Source organism: Neofelis nebulosa, chromosome 7 (genome assembly GCF_028018385.1).
Source record: "Neofelis nebulosa isolate mNeoNeb1 chromosome 7, mNeoNeb1.pri, whole genome shotgun sequence".
NCBI classification, from domain to species: Eukaryota; Metazoa; Chordata; class Mammalia; order Carnivora; family Felidae; genus Neofelis; species Neofelis nebulosa.
Genome location: NC_080788.1, coordinates 73,969,026 through 73,988,770, shown reverse-complemented (window position 1 = coordinate 73,988,770; position 19,745 = coordinate 73,969,026). Strand labels below are relative to the sequence as shown.

Genomic DNA, 19,745 nt, shown 5'->3' with positions numbered 1-19,745 from the left:
ATGAACAGGACTCACCAATGAGTTCGACGTAGGGAAGGGAAAAAAGGAACTCCTACAGACACTCCTGGGTTTGGGGGAGTGAGGTACTCAGTCTCCTCTTTCTCAGGACCATACACCCTGCTGTTGCCATGTTCCTGGCTTACACACAAAATGGTATTTGTCTTGCATGTGACTGGAAGGGCCGGTCCCAGGGACTCCAGCCACGATGGCTCCAGTGGCCACACCGAGCACTAGCCCAGCAAGCTTGTAACCCACTCAACAGCAGTATTCCCCATGGAAAGTTCTGCTGCGGGGGAGAATTTTCCAGCTGGAGCCAAGCGTGTGCTGCAAAGGGCCTACTGAGAGATGGAAAGTCACACTCTATGATATGCAGCAAGCACTCTCAAGGGCAAGGTATGCCCCGAGCATTAGAAATAGAAGATTTCTAGAATTGAAGGCTAGGAGAGATTTTATTTTTTTTCAACGTTTTGTTTTTTTTTGTTTTTTTTTTTTGTTTTGGGACAGAGAGAGACAGAGCATGAACGGGGGAGGGGCAGAGAGAGAGAGGGAGACACAGAATCGGAAACAGGCTCCAGGCTCCGAGCCATCAGCCCAGAGCCTGACGCGGGGCTCGAACTCACGGACCGCGAGATCGTGACCTGGCTGAAGTCGGACGCTTAACCGACTGCGCCACCCAGACGCCCCCAGGAGAGATTTTAGAATCCATCTTGTTCAACCCTCTTCCCTCCCTCTTTACATGGAGGAGTAAGAGACGAGTCAAGGGTACTCATTCCTTTATGCCATTTATTGAGTATGAGTGCAGCTGACCTTGGGCTGGACACCGGTCTGTGTGTGGTCCAAGGATCCGGGAATGGAGAGTAAGCCTCTTGTACAGCAATTGGGTCATTGGGCCTGCAGTTTCTATTTCTCTCTCTCTTTATTTATTTATTTTTTTTAAAGTAATTCATCTTCATTGTGTTTTACAAAAGGATTAGTTCAAGATGGATTGAGGACCAAAGTAACAATAACAACAATAATTTCTTGGCTGGAAGCATTTGCCGCCTAGAGTTACAGCTCATTCAGCCACATGACTGTCAGGGCTGCCTGCCTGCTCCAATTCCCTCCCACTTCCTCCCGTCAGAGGCCCCGAGATAGTCTTAGAGACCTCAGGAACCCCATTTTATTCTCCAGCCCTGATAGGAAGATGACTCTCCTCGTGGGCGTTAGCCTTTTGCTTCTCTGTGGGTACACTCACTCGTGTACATTCCCTTTGTCCTACCACCCCGTTTTCCTTTCTCTGACTTTAAACGCTTGGCCTGTTTCTCTCTGCGCCTGGTTTTCCAGTCATTCTCCACCTTTGACTTTCATCTCTGTGTCCTTCTCCTGCCTCTGCCCATTGAGTTCCCTCTGGGAGGGCCTGTGTGGGACCCAGTGCCTATGGGGTGTAGAACTTGACTGTTTTCTATTTTTATCTCTTCACAGACCGAGGCGTGCTGTGTGACCAAGTGACCCAGAGCCCCCCATACCAGACAGTGGCAAGCGGCAGTAAGGTGACACTGTTCTGCACTTATCACACAACATACTCAAACCCGGATTTATACTGGTACCGAATAAGGCCAGATCGTTCCTTTCAGTTTATCCTCTACAGGGATAACACTCAATCCAAAGATGCAGATTTTACTCAGGGTCGTTTTTGGGTGCGGCACAGTCAGTCCCAGAAAACCTTCCACTTGGTGATCTCGGTGGAGCCTGAAGACAGTGCCACATACTACTGCGCCATCTATCCCCACAGTGTCGCAGGTGCCCAGGAGGTCTGAACATAAACCCCCAGCACAGCCTGGTATAGCTCCCTGGGATCCTTCTTCCCGGCTATTTTGTGTTCCAGCCCGGCCTTTGGAGGTGCCCTGACATGTCTGCTGAATAATACAAGGGAAGCTCACATCCAGGAGAGCACCCTGGCTTCATATGAAGGAGAGCACCTCCCTACCTTCTGACTCAGTGGGCCGTTGCGGTGGGAGAGTGGGAGAGGTATGTCTGGGGAATTCTCATCTTCGTGTCCCCAGTGTCCAGGTCACTCACGCCTGATATGGGGGCCTGTCGCGTATGTACTCTGAGGACTATGAAGATACCAGACTGGCCAAGGTACCATTCGGGAGTGTTTTTATTTTAGTCTCCATCATTTATCCATTATTGTGAATTGGTCTGTTTTCCTTTTAAGATTCAAAGTAGACACAAAGTTACTTACTTCAAAAATTTCCCCCCAGTTCACCTTTTCCCTGCTTCTTCTTGTACAGCCACCTTATTTTTCTTGAATGCTCTTTGACACTGCCATTTCACTTACTTTATTTGGAGAACATTTTTCTTTCACGGAGGAGCATTGAGATACTCCGAAAAAGCTGTTGGTGATCCCTAGAACCCCAGCATCAAGTCCCTGGGTTTGGAGCTCATTGGTGTCTCCAAGGAAGATAATCATCTCAAGGAGAATCCAACTGTGTGATGTCAAAATAGATACACCCTGAGCCCTGGGAACTCGTCCCTCTTTCCTTTTTTTTTTTTTTTCCGTTGAATTCTTTGCCTTAAAACAACTATTCATTATGAGATGTAACCTTGAAGAGAGTAGAAGCCCAGGCTATGATTTTATATGGAAAACACTAGAGCGCAGAGAAGGGAGGGACCTTCATTCCCAAGGTCAGAGAGCTGGGTAATAATAGAGCTCACATGTGCTGCTGCGCTTTTAGGGCTCTCCCTGGCAGCTTTATCAGTAGGTGCTCTGGCAGCAGTTTATCTGGGCTTCAAAACATGTGGGTGAAGAGCAGTCACTAGAGAGAGGAATGTACAGAACACGGGTGAGGGAGCCAAAGGCTTTGGGCAAATGTCTCAGCCTCCTGGGTCTCCGTGCTGCCCACGACTGAGTGTGTGTAGCAGTCTTCTGGAGGACTCCCTCAGGGCTGTTTTGGACTTAAATGAAGTGCTGTATGCAAAAGCTCCAGAGAACTATAATCCACAATATGAGCACCCCCCCCCGCCCCCCCTGCTGAAAACGGCCACAATCCCCACCTGGCTCTTGCCATTAATTTTTTTCTGGAGGCTCCTTTTGGTAGGAGAAATTCAAGATCCTGTGATAAGCTAGGATTTTTTTTTTTTTTTTTTTTGACCACCAAAGTAGATCAGAGGGTGGCTCATTTATATGCTAACTATCGGACAATCCCGAAGTCCAGTCTAGCTGAAATCAAATCACCACCTTGTCCTTGTTTTGGGGATGCTGTATGTTCTAGAAGGAACTTTGGGCTGGTGCTCTTGATAACATGGTTCTGCTCACAGCCACATCCTGCCTCACTGAATGACTTTGAAGAAGGTACATTACCTTTTTGGAAGGGGTATTTTTTCCATCTGAAAAATGAGGATGTGATCTTTTTGTTCTTTGCCACTTATAGAAACATGCTAATGTTACCTAAGGTAACAGATGTGAATGTTTTGGAAATAGGCATTCTTTACACACACAAGGTGCAGTTGTGTGGAATCTTCTAATGGTTCTTCCCTGGATGGACCTCCTTATCCATGTAGATTGTCCTAAACCCATTGACTCAGAGGGCTACTGCCTCCTTTCTTTGCTTTGGGCTGTGAAGACAACATGGGAGTCTGCAGATGGCAATATGAGGGGGAGTTGGTGAGGGTTGCTCTTTCACTTGTGACCCCATAAGCCCCTGCTTGACACACTAGGTAGCACCCTAGGTGCCCAGGAAACCACAATAGTGGGTTGCAAGGGCTCTGCTACCTGAGTGGGTGCACCTGGGAAAATGCTGTGGCCTTGCTGACGTGGGGGTAGCAGAGCTCATCGGCCACAGAGGGGTCATTGCTGCTGTTTTGCTGTAGCAGCAGCAGCAACAGCCGGAAACCCAGGGCAGGGTCCCCGAGGCAGGAGCCTGCAGGCTTGGGGCTCAGGAAGCTGCGGTGTGACCTACAAGTTCAGTTTGGCTTTTGTCTGCCTAACAGTGAGTTCACAGCACCCACTCTCCCCCTCCCGCAGTGGTCTGTTATGAGTAAAGCCAGAGGCAAGGCACACTCGATGCACTTTAATAAATGCAACAGAGACAACACTGAGAATGGCAGAATACCATCAACAACAAGGGGCAAGCAAGAGTCAGCATCCACTGAAATCAAATTCCCTGTGCATATATTGGCAGGCAAAACCCAGTAAAGATACTCTTTTTACAGCCCAAATCCAGGAGTCTCATTCCTCTCCCTCCCTCTAAAAGTGCTTGCACAGTAAGTCGCTTGAAAGCAGGCCCACCTCTCATTCATCTTTACACCCTCAGCTCGGTGCCTGGAACTTAGAAGGAGTCAATTCATGTTTGTGAAGTCAATTGATAAAAGTAATTTTCTCTGTATTTTACCCTGATCTTTGCTAATAGCTTGGAGAGTATTTAGATGACGCTTTAGAAACCCCATTGGCTGCATGAGAAGTCAAATTTAATTTTGTTTGTAAAGTACTAAGGAAAGCAGAAAGTGCTTTTGTGGATGAGAATGCCAGCTTGAGGCAAACCTAGTGCTGGGCTGAAAAGAGCCATTCCTCTTAGGTGAAGGGCATCTTCTCTCCAACCCCCAGGGTCCGTTTTCCTCTGGGAGTATGGAGCTGGGAATCTGTTGGCTCCCACTTTCTACTTTTGAAGGCAAAGAAAGTTAAGGGAACAAAACACTATTTTCAAAGTGTATCTGTTGTAGAAATAATAATAAAAAAAAATGAGTCCTATATCCCTTTATAAAGCAACAGATAGACCAGTTAGGACCATAACACCCTACTCCCTAGGACTTGTGTCTTTCCACAAAGCTGGAAAATGAGCTGGGTTTGTTGCTTTGATGGTTTGGGTAGCAGCCACTTAAGCAAGACTGGGATCGGTCACCTTGAATCACCGAGAAGCCAGAAGTCTAAGAGACAGCTCCTCTGTAGGCTTTTGTGAAGACATAATGTGGGAGTTTCATAAGGCAGCCTTCTGAAGCCAGTCAGCCTGCAAGTGAAGGACAAGGATCAGAGTGTCATAGATCACAGATAGTCAGTGCTGGGAGGAATCGTAGTACTCACGTAGTCTGGGGATGGCCAGTACTTGCTGTGCCTGCATCATTACAGACATCACTAATCTATCATGGTATGGTTCTTTCTGCACCTGACCATAATTCAGCTACTCAGTATTAGCTTATCAATATTGGCATAAGCCATGCAACTCATTTGCTCTCCTTAGTCTTTCTTAACTCCTTTGTTTAATGGGTGAAAAACCTCAGGCCTAAAGCGGTGGACAACTAGGCTAGGGTAGCAGAGCGTTAGTGACAAGGACAGGGTGAAAACCCATGTCTTCTGTCTCCTAGTGTAGTGCTCTTTTTATATAGCCACACTGCTCTTGTCCTTGGGACTCCTGGAAACCAGTCACCCATTTGGAAATGATTGGACATGTCCTCAGGCTGGGTTGGATCAGTCCCACACTTAAAATCTAAAGTTGTCCCTAGATCAGGAGTCGGGACTGGGGAGAATTGGGGGTACTGGAAAAAGGGCAAACCTAGGCCCCGCTTTAAACTTCATGTCTAAGATTACATGAAGAAGGAATGCAAGTAGCAGGCAGATAATTAATGTCTCAACTGCAACTTTGTATGCATCTTGAATAGCTAGCAGTGTGCTGGTTACTACTAATGGGCATGTAGGTTCATCCCAAAGATGGGCTGGTCTATACACTGGGAGTCCTGTGATAAAGAGATGGGAGCTAGCATCTCCTTTGTCTAGGCAAGGCGGTTTCCGGAAATTCTTTGGGTGAAGCTTTACTGATGGCCTTGCAAATAACCATGACCCCTTGGCCAGATAAACAAAATAGCAAATAAAGAAAACTATTTCTCATTATATAGCTCCAAGGTTTTAGCTCCTGGGTTGGAGGTGGGGATTATCGGCCAGTATTACATTATACTACATAACACATTTTGAGTCTGGCTTGAAATAGGAGGATAACAGGAGATGGGGTGTTATGCTGAGTATCTGAGGTGGCCCACCTTTATTAAATCATACTATGTCTCAGGGCACCTGGGTGGCTCAGTCGGTTAAGCGTCTGACTCTTGACCTCGGCTCAGGACACGATCTCATGGTTTGTGGGTTTGAGCCCTGCATCAGGCTCTGCCCTGATATCTCAGAGCCTGCTTGGGATTCTGTCTCTCCTTCTCCCTGCCCTTCCCCCACCCGTGCACATGTGTTCACGTGCTCTCTCTCTCTCAAGATAAATTAAAAAAAAAAAAATCCTATTATGTCTCTGTGTTCTTCCCTTTCCAAGCCTTCTTAGCCCCTTACATTCCTAAACTCCTTTTCTCCATGTGCAGCAGAGTTTGGCTTGAGGTAGGCATAAGAAGCAGCTAATTCTTACCTTAAAAGAAAAATAACTTGGCAGTCAAGAGAAAATTGATGGCAAGACTCTTGGCAAACACCATCCGGAGCCCCAGCACTGTGAGGGACAGCATGTTTACATTCCCGGCTGTGAACTGTGAACTGTGATGAACTGTGGCTGAACAAGAGTAAAGATAGCGGCTTTAGCAAGAAACTAAATTCCCTTCCAGAAATTAGGCCCACAACACACAGACACCAGCCTACCCCAAATCACCATCATTCTGCCTGGGCTGCAAGCCTAGCTTGGTGGCAGATGGCCCTGAGAGACCCAAGACTGCTGCTACTCCCAGCCAGGCAAGCTTTGGAAACCCATGCTTGTAGCCAGGCAAGCTTCGCCGAGAGGCTCAGAAGGAACCAGCTGGGCTCAGGTATGGTTTTTGTTTTCTTTTGAAATCTGCTGACTTTTGGCCCTGTCTGACAATTACAGAGTTTGCTTTAACACTCAGTTCTGAAGTTGACCCTTGATTTCAACTAACCTTTGGGCTCACTGATGCTCTTTGGAGTTAGCTTTATGTTTTCAGTTTCCGTTGGTTTTGGTTTTACAGTACCTGGAACAAACAGCAGTGGTCAGGGATTTACTGGCAACCAAGAGGCTCAAAGGGTTTGAGGTTTGAAAAGTGGAGGAGACTTTAAGTAAGTAAACTGAGGATCAGGGGTATGAGTTGCTTAAGGTCAAACAGGTATTCACACAGCCAACATTCTTCCCATTCTGGAATTTTTTCATTATACTATGAGGCCCACATTCAGGTATGTTTCTAATTTGTAGGATGAACGAGGGTTCTCAATCCCGTGATAGGCTGGGCTGCCCTTTGTTTTGGCATTCACATTGGATTAGACTGTGCACAAATTTTTTTTAAAGATTTTTTTTTAAGTTTTTAAAATTTATTTAGATAGAGTGCAAGAAAGCAGGGGAGAGGCAGAGAGAGGGAGAGAGAGAATTCCACACAGGATCAGCCCTGTAAAGGCAGAGCCCCTCATGGGGTTCGATCCCACAAAATGTGAAATCATGACCTGAGCTGAAGTCAAGAGTCAGACGCTTAACCCACTGAGCCACCCAGGTGCCCCATAGTCTGTGCATGAATTTTTAACCCAGAGTCTAGTAGTAGGACAGTCATTAGTATCAAGGAGACAGTGGCTGGTGAAGAGGAGATAGGAGATGAAATAAGATGGACTTTATCTTAGATTCCAGCTCAGGGATGCAGAGTTAAGTTCAAAGTCAATGATGGGCCATAGTTGGGCTCAGTCTTATTTCTAGCATGATGCCACGTTGAGAATGATCTGTCAAGAGTTTACATCTTCAGCTTCCCTTTCCCTCAATTTTTCTTCCCTACAATTCCAGCCCCTTGAAACTAGATGTGACCTACCTGAAGAATTTGTCCTTGGTTCAAATTTAGTGGAGCTCACAACTTTACTGTTGTGTTCAACCGAACAGGTCACCGAATTTGGATCTTCATACCGACCAAGCTTGACAGCACTGTACTTCCCACTGGGGGAGACGACAATAGCAGGGTCAAATTCTTCTAGTTTTTTGGTTGATTCGAGTTTTATGTCTATATCCTTAGGATAGAAATCCTTCACCAGACAAGCAACCGTCGTCCCATTTCGCATGATGAAAACGGATGGTGTGGCAGGAGGCTGGCTTTCTGCAAATATAATAAATTTATCTTGAAAGATGATTATCCACAAGTGTGGGAGTTAAACGGTGGGGTTTACTTCAATGCCTTTGGGGCCAAATACTGCAATACAGACTTTCCTGCATCCTTTAGTGACCTGGGCTTGTTAACACCCAATGAAAGAGGTGGCTAAGGGAAGCGGAAATGAAAGGCAGTCAGTCTGACTTCTAGTTAGGAGCTGCTAAGAGACATGGCTGGAAGTGGAGATGGAAAATAACAACTACAAACAAGTTTCTGGATCATCTGAGATTCAATTATCTATATTTTGTTAATCAGTCCTCTGGATGATTGCAGTCAGGTTGAATATCTGTCTGCATCGTTGGTTTATTTTAAACGCATAAGCCCTTAGAATGAGAACAGGGTTGGTGCTCAGTTAAAGATTCAGGGTCTGAGAAGGACTACATGACTGGTTCAAATACCCTGAGGATGGCAGTAATGGAGTCACTTTAGGGTGTCTTTCTCATTTTTCGGACTGGAAGGGATAACCACTGAAGTTAAGTGGTACATCTCTCTGCCTTTAGGTAAATACTTATTTTGTTGTAAGGGACTATCCTATAGTTTCTGAGTCTTTTATCAGAGATAACAGCTATTAATCCCAGGAAGTCCTTATAGATATTAATTTTTTTAACATTTATTCATTTTTGAGAGAGAGACAGAGTGTGAGTGGGGGGGAGGGGCAGAGAGAGAGAGGGAGACACAGAATCCGAAGCAGGATCCAGGCTCTGAGCTGTCAGCACAGAGCCCGATGTGGGACTCAAACTCATGAACCATGAGATTCCGACCTGGGCCAAAGTCAAATGCTCAACCAACTGAGCCACCCAGGCGCCCCTAGATATAAAACCAGTTTAAACCCAGTTCTTATTTTATTCTAAGTGAAGCTATGGAGTGTTGGTGCTAATCATTGGATCTCCTCTTGGCCTCCTCTGCATTCATGCCTCACCTTGATCTACCATCTATCTGCTACTCTGTATATGCATCTTTTTCTTTCCTTGAAACTGAAAGTTTTAAAGCTTTGAGGGAGGCAGTATTGATTCTTTCCCATCATGCCTTATTAAGGTTTGTGAATTATGATAAATTTTGTCCATGAAGACTTGGATCCTTAGGCTATCTTCAAATAACTGTTAAAAAAGGAGGGTGCTGTGAAGATGCCTGAAATCAGGAGAGACAACCAATCTGTGGATGGTGACCTAGATATATTTCCAAACAGAAGCTTAACTGTCAATTTTCTGTAGTAATTACTTGTGTGAATGTAGCTCTTCTATTTGAAACTAGGTGATATCAAGTTAAAAATGTTGAATTCCAGCGTACTTTTATTTACTATGATCTATAATCAAGATATAAGGTAATGCTAAATGAAAAGTCTTGGTAATGGGTGAGTAAATGCAATCATTTTTCTAATACTCTGTCCTAATTTGGATTTGGGCGTTAGCTGTTGAAGCTCAGGGTAGTGGAGCTATAAACAAATAAATTGGTTATATCTGCTTGAGAGGGTTCGTTTGCTAGTCTAGAAGTTCTTTCTGATCATCATTTTGTAAATGGACAATGGCCAATCAGGGCTTTCCTAGGGAATCAGCTGTTCAGAGACTGCCCCACCCCCTCCCGCTTAACTAGCCTCCAAATATTTTTTTGAAAAAATTTGTTACCACTTTTTTCTCTGCCTGGAAGCTCAGCTGGAAGACTGGCTTCTGTTTCAGTCACTAAGGGCAGGAAACTCATTCCTAAGAATCTGGTTCCATATATTTTGGCTTCAGTTCTAGACAAGATGGGGATTGGGGATTTTTTCAGGGGGCTCTCCTGGAACCTAATTTCAACCCATGTGAGGAAACCTTCATCGTTTTGCTTTCCGGCATAGCTGAAGCCACTGATAACAGACACTGATAACTCGGCAGCAACGGCTTGAAAAACCACATGTTCATTCACCTGTCTTCAGAATTGCAACATTTCTCATTCACTATACTGACTTTGGTGACATGTACTCTGGTTGATTTTCAAGGGAGTTATGAGATACAGAGAAAGGAAACCAGTAATTAAAAAACAAAACAAACAAAACAACAAAACAAAACAATCCTATTTCCTTGGTTACTTCAGAGTATGACCCAATCCTAGACTGATTTACTTGGATAATTAAGGCTTGCTTGGGATTTTAAAATCTAAATTCAAAGGCAGTTGTCAATGATCACTTGGGGCTAGAGAGATTTGGTTTGAATAATTTGAACAATGGAACATAGCTGACAAGACAAATGTCTGAAGAAGGTCATACACTTATGATATTGAGCTCTTAATCTGTTACTATTTCAGATAAAGCATAATGCATTCATTTGGTAAAACATTTTTCTCAGACCCTTTTCTCAGTGAATACCTATCTACTGAAAACAATTGTTTGAAAATGAAGTGTTTTATCTAATCCATTCTTTGGTATCATGATAACCAAATAAAAGGTTATCTGGCTGAATTGAACCTTTTTTAAAAAAAAACAGAATGCATTTTATATGGTTGCCATATGTAAACTAGTCGATTTTGTTTTCAGTTTAAACCAAAATCCGAGTTAGATAAAATTTGCCCTACTGTAGTCCAAAATTTAAAGATCTAATTGTTCATTTTTTTGAGAATTGCTGGTCTTTCTTCTTGGCCCACAAGTGTAATTACATTTCACTATGGGCTTCAAAGTGCTATTTGTTTGGACAATTGTTATTTTATTTCAGACTTTCTCTTTCTATGAGTAACAGTCCAATGCTAAGGTTATGTGCTGGTAAACAATACCAGAAGAAGTATATACCTTTCCTGAACAGCCTTTCTTAACTTGTATACATAGAAATCATCTATGTTTTAGATTCCCACTGAGTCCTATCAGTTCCCTAAGGATTGTACCATCTGTAATAAATGTCACTCACAAATTCAAGGCTCTCTGACATCATGGGATTTAACTTTAACATTGAAATACACATTTGCTCTACCTGACTACTCTGACCTGGTTAACTGTCTCTGTCTTAAATCTTCCAAGCTACAGGGCATTTGCTTATGGTTGCAATGAGGCATGTGCACTAGTCAGGTTAGCCAAAGAGATGGGTAAGAATGGAAACAACCTTCTGGAGATTTGGGGCCAGAGTGTCCCTGCACATCCCCTCCCCCACCATGTGCCCCAGCAATTAGTATGATTTTTCTAGTTTTCCTGGCGTTTTCTGGGCTGCTCTGAAGATTTCAGAAATAAGTGGGGGATGCAGTTTGAATGTATGTTTTTTTAAAAAACAAAACTAGTTACAGAGCTGCTTCAGGGACTCAGCCCAGTGTCTTTATCTGGCCACCCCCCACATCTGGGCTACTCCATCTCCTAGTTATACTTTCCCAAGTAATGCAAAGTGGATGGCAGCCCCAGTGCCAGGACTCAATTTATCCCCAGAAATATAGTGGAAAAAAATCAACTCACGTGGTTCCACGAGGAGTTTGGTGCCGGCTCCAAAAAACATCTGTCGGGTATCCCAGGAGCACATCGCAGCACTGCCTCACAAGTAACCAGCCTGGGGCTGGCCCTGGGGCCTGGCCTAGAACATCTGTGCCCTGCCTCCCCAGCCTGGGTCCCAGCCTAGAGACCCCACAGCTCAGAGAACTACAAAGCTGCCCTCGATGAGATCAAGGGGCTGAGTGCACAGAGGCTCAGTTCCCTTTGAAGCTAATAATAGTGTATCTGCTGGATAAGGATGTGTGCATGAAATCCCAGCCAGGAAGCACGGAGACAGGGGACAGAGCTGACATAGAGGAAGAGAAGAAGGCGACAGGTGACTGGTAGCTGCCTTCAAGATGGACAATTTAACTCCCAGTTTATTGGAGGCCTTTCCAAGAAGAACACGATAGCTTGGGAATAGGGATGGGGCACGGAATAGTGACATTTCTTAGAGTGAATGTTTGGCTGAAGAGGGTTTAGACACAGGTCTGGTTCTCACATTCTGGTTCCCTTCTCTTGGGTCACAGATACTGCTTTTTGATTAGAAACCTAATTTCTTCCCCATCACTCAGACTGAGCTTCACAATAATAAGGAATCTGTCTCCTAATTCCCCGAGCCCAAGGAAAGGCTTTCTAAGGATCTGAGGCTTGAACAAGAAGTTGGTAGTGGATGGAGAGCCCAGGGTGCTGTGTGTCCATGGATGTGGGTCAGAGAAGCCGCTGCTTGCTTTGGACCGCTTGTTTTTGTTTTATAATTCCTCCCATATCTGGATCCAGATACAAGCTTCAGGAGGATATAATAATCATGTGAAATAGAATTTGAAGGCCTTATGGATTACTCGGTCTCATCACCAGAAATCTAGAGTCTAGGGCTAGAGCCAAAGGAAACGATGGTTGTATAGGGCCATTATTTGCTGTCAAAACTTTAAGGATTGAGGGCTTGACTTGAAATTCTCACTTTCCCTAACTGAGCTTCACATAATCATTTTACACTCCATCACTGCAGGAAGAGAAAACTGAAGAAGTAAATAGAGTATCACCAGAGAGCACAGGTCAGAGTCCTGGCAGAGGGGCTAAGCATCAGTTTCATCTCTTTCCTTTTTCCCTAAGATTCCCAAAGGCACAGCCTCAGAGATTTGATTGTAACACTGCAGATAATTCTGAATTTCAAGTGGAAATGATTTAAAGGGAAAATGAAATACAATACTTTTCGCTCAGATGCAATTTGCCCAACATCGATCAGACTGCAATCAGCTACAACATGATTGTTTCCCTCCTTCTTTCTAGTCTCTCTCTTCTCAAAGATAAGATAACACGCCAAATCCCACTATTGGCCTGGAAGCAACAGGCAACCAAGAACCCCTGTAAGTTTATGTTTCCTTCTGAGAGGCAGACGCCATGTTGACAGTACCAGCTGCTTTCAGGATGTCAACCTTGCCACATTCACGTACATTTCCCCACTTCTTTATTTCCTCTGAAACAAAATTTAACCACGTAAGGGGGCAATGCCTGCCCCATTGGACTTGGCATTTTGGAAAGCTTCTGAAAGACTACTGTTCTCTGGACCAGTCCCAGTGACTGACTGTTGGCAGCTACCCAAACTACCTGAATATCACCCATGGATTTCTGAGCACTGGCATGCCTTACCAGGGGACAGTATCTCTAGGAGAGCACCATGACTTCCCTGTTGTCCTGAAGTTGGTGTCTGTGATTCTACATTGGATGTAGGCTCCTGAACCCTGTGCAGAGTCTTCAGATCTAGGGCTAAACAAAGGGATGCAATTTCTGCTCTTGGAAGACCCCGACAAGGATGGGGCCTGGGGGATCATTTAGTCTGAGCCAGGCACACTGATTTAATGCAAGTTCTCAGCAAAAAGACACAAAGGCAAGATTGGCTTTTGTCATCTGAGGGAGAGAAGACTGTCTTGATCTAACTCTCTCTGCAATAATATTTTTCTTCTTTTTAACCCTTCCTCTTCCTACATTTTGGCTATGAGTCTTTTTCCTCATAAACAGTGGAGCGACTCTCACCTAGAGCTTGCCTTTTCCCTGACTAAGGAGGGGACCAAAAGCCTGACTAAGGGCTTTCTTGAGGCTTTTGTAGAAGGCTTATTGCTACAAATCTTTAGAACAGAGTTTCCATGCATACACAGACTATTTTCGTAAGAGAAACCTAATGAATTCATCCTCAAATTTTACCTTGACTCTTTGCAACAACAAAACAATGCATTTCCAATTTAGAACCTCCTGACCTCCCCCAAAGCTCCAATCCATTCAGGACTCTGCTACAACAAGCCCAAGGGACTATACGCCCTGAAGTAAATTAAAATGCATGACTTACTTGGTTCCACGACGAGTCGAGTCCCTGCTCCAAAGATAAGTGGTGCATCATGACACCACCTCAGGCACCATTACAAAAACCCCACCGCCTATTTGCCCTCCGTTTAGTCCGTCTGTTTGGAAGGGGGGTGGGTGGAGCAGAACGAGAATAGCTGGAGGCATAAAACTCTGCAACGGTTTCTGAGATCTAAGCACTGTATCTTGGCAGCTTGTTTATATGTGTTGTCCTCTGAGTGTTGGCATTTAGGGAAGTCCCTAGGTTTTCTACTATTATTTCCTCAACCTGCCATCACTTACCTGCCGATCTTGCTTCAGGATCAAATTTCACAGGGAGAAAGGAATCATTTTGGGTTGGCTGAGAATTGACAAATGGCTATTGTTAGCAGAAACATAACTATAAGTCTCTAGTCAATCATAAAGGACTATGACTCAGTTAGAGGTGGAAGAATGTGATGGTTGGTGCAAGAGCCATCGATGGAAAAGAAGTGGAGCCTACTCGAAGGGTCATAATAATCATACATGACCACCATTTGTATAAGAACTTGGCTATTTACAAATGTCTTGCGTTTATACTACCTCAGCAAACATTATAGTAACAAACTCCATGAGGTGATATCATTATTAGATCCTTCTTACAGATGAAGTCACTGAAGCTAATAATGGTTAAGATAGTGAGTGTCAGGACTGGGCCTTACTCCCAGGTTCTTCAGACTTCAGTTTCCATGCATTGAACCAGAGTAACGAGTGATAGGACTGTAAGGGGCCACAGCAGTCACTTGTCAAAACCTCTGTGGTGACACAAATGTTAACTAATGGATGCATAGGAACAGTTTTGATCTTTTCTAGTACCCTTTTTAACAATCAAATCACAGAATTCCTACTGGGTCATAAGACACTCAACACCATTGGACTTCCTTGCTTTTCCTACTAAATCATCCCTAAGAATTGGTCTAGAGGATAATTAGAATCCTAGTGTGCTAAAGCTGGAAGACCCCTTCGAAATCACTTTGCTTAGCTAGAGGGAAACTAAAGTTCGGTGAAGGAAAGTCACAGAGCTTGTCAGTCAAAGAGAAGGATTGAAACTTGGTCTGAATTCTTGGTCTGACTTGCTCATCATCACACCTCTCATTTACTAGGTGTATTTGGCGCAGTTCTGGTTATGACCTGGTTATGATCTGTAAATGGTGAGTGCACAGGTGGCAAGCTGGTTCTCTAAAGTTAGTCAGGTAGAGGGAAGACAATGAATACTCTCCAGGAAGGATAGTGGATCAAGAGGACCACTGCAGCACATACCTCATTCTGGAATTTGTCAGAAACTCAGTCCCCGTTCCTCAAACCATCCCTTGCTAAATTACATGCTGGCTAGATTTTTTTCAAGGGTTTCCAAAGCTGGTGACTTGGGAAAATACTTAAAGATAATTGCTAAACATAGTGGTCACAAGAAGGAGAAAGAAGTCACTTACGTGGTTCTACCTCCAGATAGGTTCCTTTGCCAAAGAACATTGGATACTGCACAGCTGATAGACCTAATCTAAAAAGAGCTTTGCTTTCTCTGTATGGTGACCCTGGCACCAGTTGCCAAGTCATGTGATATCTACTGGACCATATTTTCTGTCTCATCTAGAGTAACTTCTTTGCGCCTCTGTCTTGGCGGCTATCCTTCAGGACAAAGCAGGAGGTGATTCCTGAGTGAAATAGAAATCTGAGCCTTTGCCATGTTACAATCTGAATTTGTACTCTGAATGAGAGAGAATGAGTTTGTGCTCTGAATGAGAGAGATTGGAAAGGAGTTTCTTAGTTTGATCAGGAGAGAAGAAAGGTGGTATGTTGGTCATAGGCTGGCGGTTCTCAACCTCTGGGCTACACTTAGGTGGGGCAAAGATCTAGTGAGTCATGTACCCCACTCATTCCTCACTTTAGGGGACTTCCATTTCGTATCCGGTAAGAGCTTTGCATCATTGTCAAGCATTGTGCAACACACTTCTTAGTATAAAATAGAATTAGAATCTTTAGTACATTAAAAAAATTTTTAAAAATGTTTATTTATTTTTGAGAGAGAGAGAGACAGAGACAGAGGGTGAGTGAGGAAGGGGCAGAGATAGAGGGAGACAGAGAATCCCAAGCAGGCTCCAGGCTCCAAGCTGTCAGCACAGAGCCCGATGACGGGCTCGAACTCACAGAACTGTGAGATCATGACATGAGCCGAAGTCGGACGCTTAACCGACTGAGCCGCCCAGGCACCCCTAGTACATTTTAAGAACATGTTCATAAATATAAAACTTTAGCAAGCTTTAATGATACACTCACACTTAAAAATGACTGTGAAATTAGCCTCTGTCATATGTAAAAATGAGAGTCTATAAGATTGTCTGTGTCACTTATACAACCAGGGCGAGAATACATTTTCAGATCTGCTTACAGCCCGTAACGCGTTGCAGATCACTCTTTGAGAATCACTCAAATGGAAAGTGAGTCTCAGTGGTGGTGAGACAGAAAGATGTCAGAAACCCTGAAATCTGGTTCGACTCTGTTCCTCACTAAGTGTGTAATCTTAGCCAATTTCATGGAGCTACATTTGTCTCCTTTATAAAGTGAGGGTGATATCTTCTGTATTGGGGGTTCTAAAGATGAAATGAAAGGGTGTGTATAAGGCACTCTGTAAACTAGAAAGCCTTGGCTGAATGACTGGACTGTTCATTAGGGTTACACTCAGAGAAAACACATTTGACTTGAAGTAAGGGGTGTAATTTCCCTGAGCACAGAGCTTCCCAGGGCCAGGGTGGTAGGAAAAGGTCACTAAGAGGGAACAGAGTCCTATTTCTTTGTTGCAGATGAGAATGCCCACTTCTTAGGGCTGTGGGTGAGGCCTGAAATCCAAATTTCTGTCTCCCTTGGTCTCTTCTCACGGCCAGGTATGACCTCCACTCCGTTCTCCAGCCTCCCCTTCTCTGGTCTCCAAACCGAAGCCCTGACTCCTCCCGAGGCCTATTACCAACCTGACCTCATTTTCAAATTCTCTCCCCGTCACTCACTTTCTTCCAGCCACACAGGCTTCCTTACTATCCTTCACATGCTCCAGGCAGCGCTGCGTTCCCCCTGAGTGCTCTTCCTCTGGATGGATATCTGCGGGTGGCTCACTCTGTCCCACCCTCAGGTCTCTGGTCAAATGTCACCTTTCCAGTGCGGCCTTCCGTGACTCTGTTAGAAACTGCACACTGCTCCCTCCACTAGTCTTCTGCTTTCCCTTTCCTGCTTTATTTTCCCTCACAGGGCTTATTGCCGCCTAAAGTACTATATATTTTATTTATTTAGCTAGTTTACCATCTGTCTTTTGCCATTAGAGCGAAGGCACCAATAAGGCATGGGTTTTTGTCTGCTTTGTTCATGCCGATTCCCTCAGCAGCTAGAGGAGGGCCCAGCCCATGGGGACAGGGACTCGTCACAGGTTGCAGAGCGGGGACCTGGCCTTGGCTCTGAGGGGTTCCCAGTTTGCTTTTATTTCTAATTCCCTTTGCCTGACACCACAACTGACTGTCCATTCATTCATTCATTCATTCAACAGTTATTTAGGCCTTCAGTGTATTTGTGGAAACAGTGAGGAACAAGTCAGCACCCTTGCCCTCAGGGAGCAAGGAAGACACATAGTGAGTTATACGAAGTTTCAGGTGGAGGTGAGAGTATAGAAATCGAGCGGGGTAAGGGGACCGCAGAATGACAGAGGATGGTTGGGAAGGCGTCACTAGAAGTGACATTGAGTAAAGACCTGGAGGAGGAGAGGGAGAGAGCTATGTGAATCCCTGGGAGAATGTGGTTGTGGGCACAAGGAACTGCAGGCCATGGACTCTGCTCTGAAACTGATGGTTGCCAGAGGGAGTGGGTGGGGGAGGAGCAGCATCGGGGGAAGGGGAGCAGGAGACACAGGCTTCCAGTTACAGAATGAATGAAGAGGCCATGAGAGTAAAAGGCACAGCATAGGGAATATAGTCAACGGTATTGTAGTAGTGATGTACAGGGGCAGATGGTAGCTACCCTTGTGGCGAGCACAGCATAATGAATATACTTGTGGAATCACTATGTTGTACGGCTGAAACTAATGTAACATTATGTGTCAACTATACTTCGATTAATAAAAAGAAGGAAGAAAAAGAAGGCTCTGTTCTGGGAGATGCTTATCGGGAATGAGAGGGGAATGCCAGAGACAGGAACAGGAAAGTTATCTCTTGGAATTTTAGAAACACACTGATGAGCCCAGGATTTTCTGGACTCTTTTTCTTGGGGTCAAGATAATCTGTTCATTGCCTGGATCTTTCTGAGTGTAGAGACCTTTGAGTCCAGGGGTGTAGTGTGAAGAATGGGCCTTGCCTGGAGAATACCTCCTTGGGTAGCTGGTTTGGGTATGGGCGCAGGAGCACGTCCTTGGTGAAGGCGGGATGGTGGTGGGGGATGGTGGTTGGAAGGGAAACAGCCTAACTGTGGCTTCAGACCCTTCAGGCAGCTTAGAAAGGAGCCCAGTAGAGGTGGAGGGGGAGGCTGGGCCAGGCAGGAAAAGCCTCTCATGTGCCTCTATCAAACTGCAGTCCCAACAGAAAAGAAAAGTTCTCAAGTGCACAGATGGTGGAATCAGACAGATGATACAAATTTTGACTCTGTGATCTTGGAGAACCCACCTCCCATCTGCAAACAGGTGAGGAATAGTACCTACCTCCACATGACCATTGTGAGAAGTGCATAAAATGGCATTCATTAATAAAGTGCCTTGTCCAGTGGCCTGATACATAATAGACACTCAGAAAGTGGTAGTTAATATAGTGATGGCACATAATAATACATATTATTCTAAGTGTATCTCATGACCCACTTTCCTGAAGATGCTCCTGATGACTATGGCTCTTTTCTAAGCTCCTATCATTGTCATGGTCAGTAGCACATGCTTACATTGTGGTTTTTTATTCCATGCTGTTTTGTCCTGTTTTCTGGTTCTGCTTTATGAAGTTAAGCGGCATGCCCAGGTTTTCTCTATCCAGAGGGCTGAAAGGTTGATGGATTTGGGTCTGTGGGTTTGATGGATTTGGGTCTGTGGGTTTGTGTAGACCTTTTGTTACTTTTGTGCCACCCAGGAGCCCTGCAGATAAGAACACAAAAGGAGCTTCCAAGGAAAAGGAAGCTTCAAAAGGAAGTAGGCTTCTGAGAAGATAAAGTCTCTGGGTTTGCAGTGAGGCCTCCTCAATCCAATATTACTTGGCTAAAAAAGAAGGCATCATTCAAAGATATTCTGGATCCTTCTCTCTCTGGATGCCCCTTATCTTTTCATTTCAAAGGATGAAGGAATGTACCAGCTCAGTATTTCCCAGACTTCAATTAATCACATTTCTGTTTTGTCACATCCGTCATATAATTTGCTTAATAATTTTTTAAAATTTACTCTTTAAAAAATTTTTTAATGTTTATATTCTTGAGAGAGAAAGAGACAGAGTGTGAGTGGGGGAGGGGCAGAGAGAGAGAGGGAGACACAGATTCTGCAGTAGGCTCCAGGCTCTGAGCTGTCAGCACAGAGCCTGATGTGAGGCTTGAACTCACGAACTGTGAGATCATGACCTGAGTCAAAGTTGGATGCTTAACTGACTAAGCCACCCAGGCACCTCTTAAATTTACTTACCTTTTAACTTAAAATATAATTAAAAGGAAACTTTAAGTCATAGAGGTTTGACAACCTAGTTGTACTATTCTGATATCCATTAAAAGATAGCACAATGAAAATGAAAAAGTCTATGTACCATATAAAACCTCAGGCTGTGCATTCCACACTTAGGAAAACACTGGATCATAACTCAGCAAACAGAAGGACTTAATTTATTAGGAAGAGCATGGTGAACAAAGGGTGGTTAGGGAAATCAGTCAC

General features: G+C 44.4%; 2 gene segments (V, D, J or C); one reads left to right on the top strand and one right to left on the bottom strand.

Annotated features, from left to right (window-relative positions):
- Window positions 1-768: 768 nt before the first annotated feature.
- Window positions 769-2,508, top strand: LOC131516910 (T cell receptor delta variable 3-like). The segment is given in 2 exon segments: window positions 769-1,220; window positions 1,462-2,508. Coding segments are annotated over 2 exon segments (489 nt in total).
- Window positions 2,509-4,037: 1,529 nt separating this feature from the next.
- The window catches only part of LOC131517958 (T cell receptor delta constant-like), a 193,710-nt gene continuing 178,002 nt past the window's right edge, over window positions 4,038-19,745 (bottom strand). Inside the window, 4 exon segments of the C gene segment in view lie at window positions 4,038-4,985; window positions 6,375-6,512; window positions 6,871-6,942; window positions 7,759-8,037. Coding sequence covers window positions 6,376-6,512; window positions 6,871-6,942; window positions 7,759-8,037 — 488 coding nt within the window.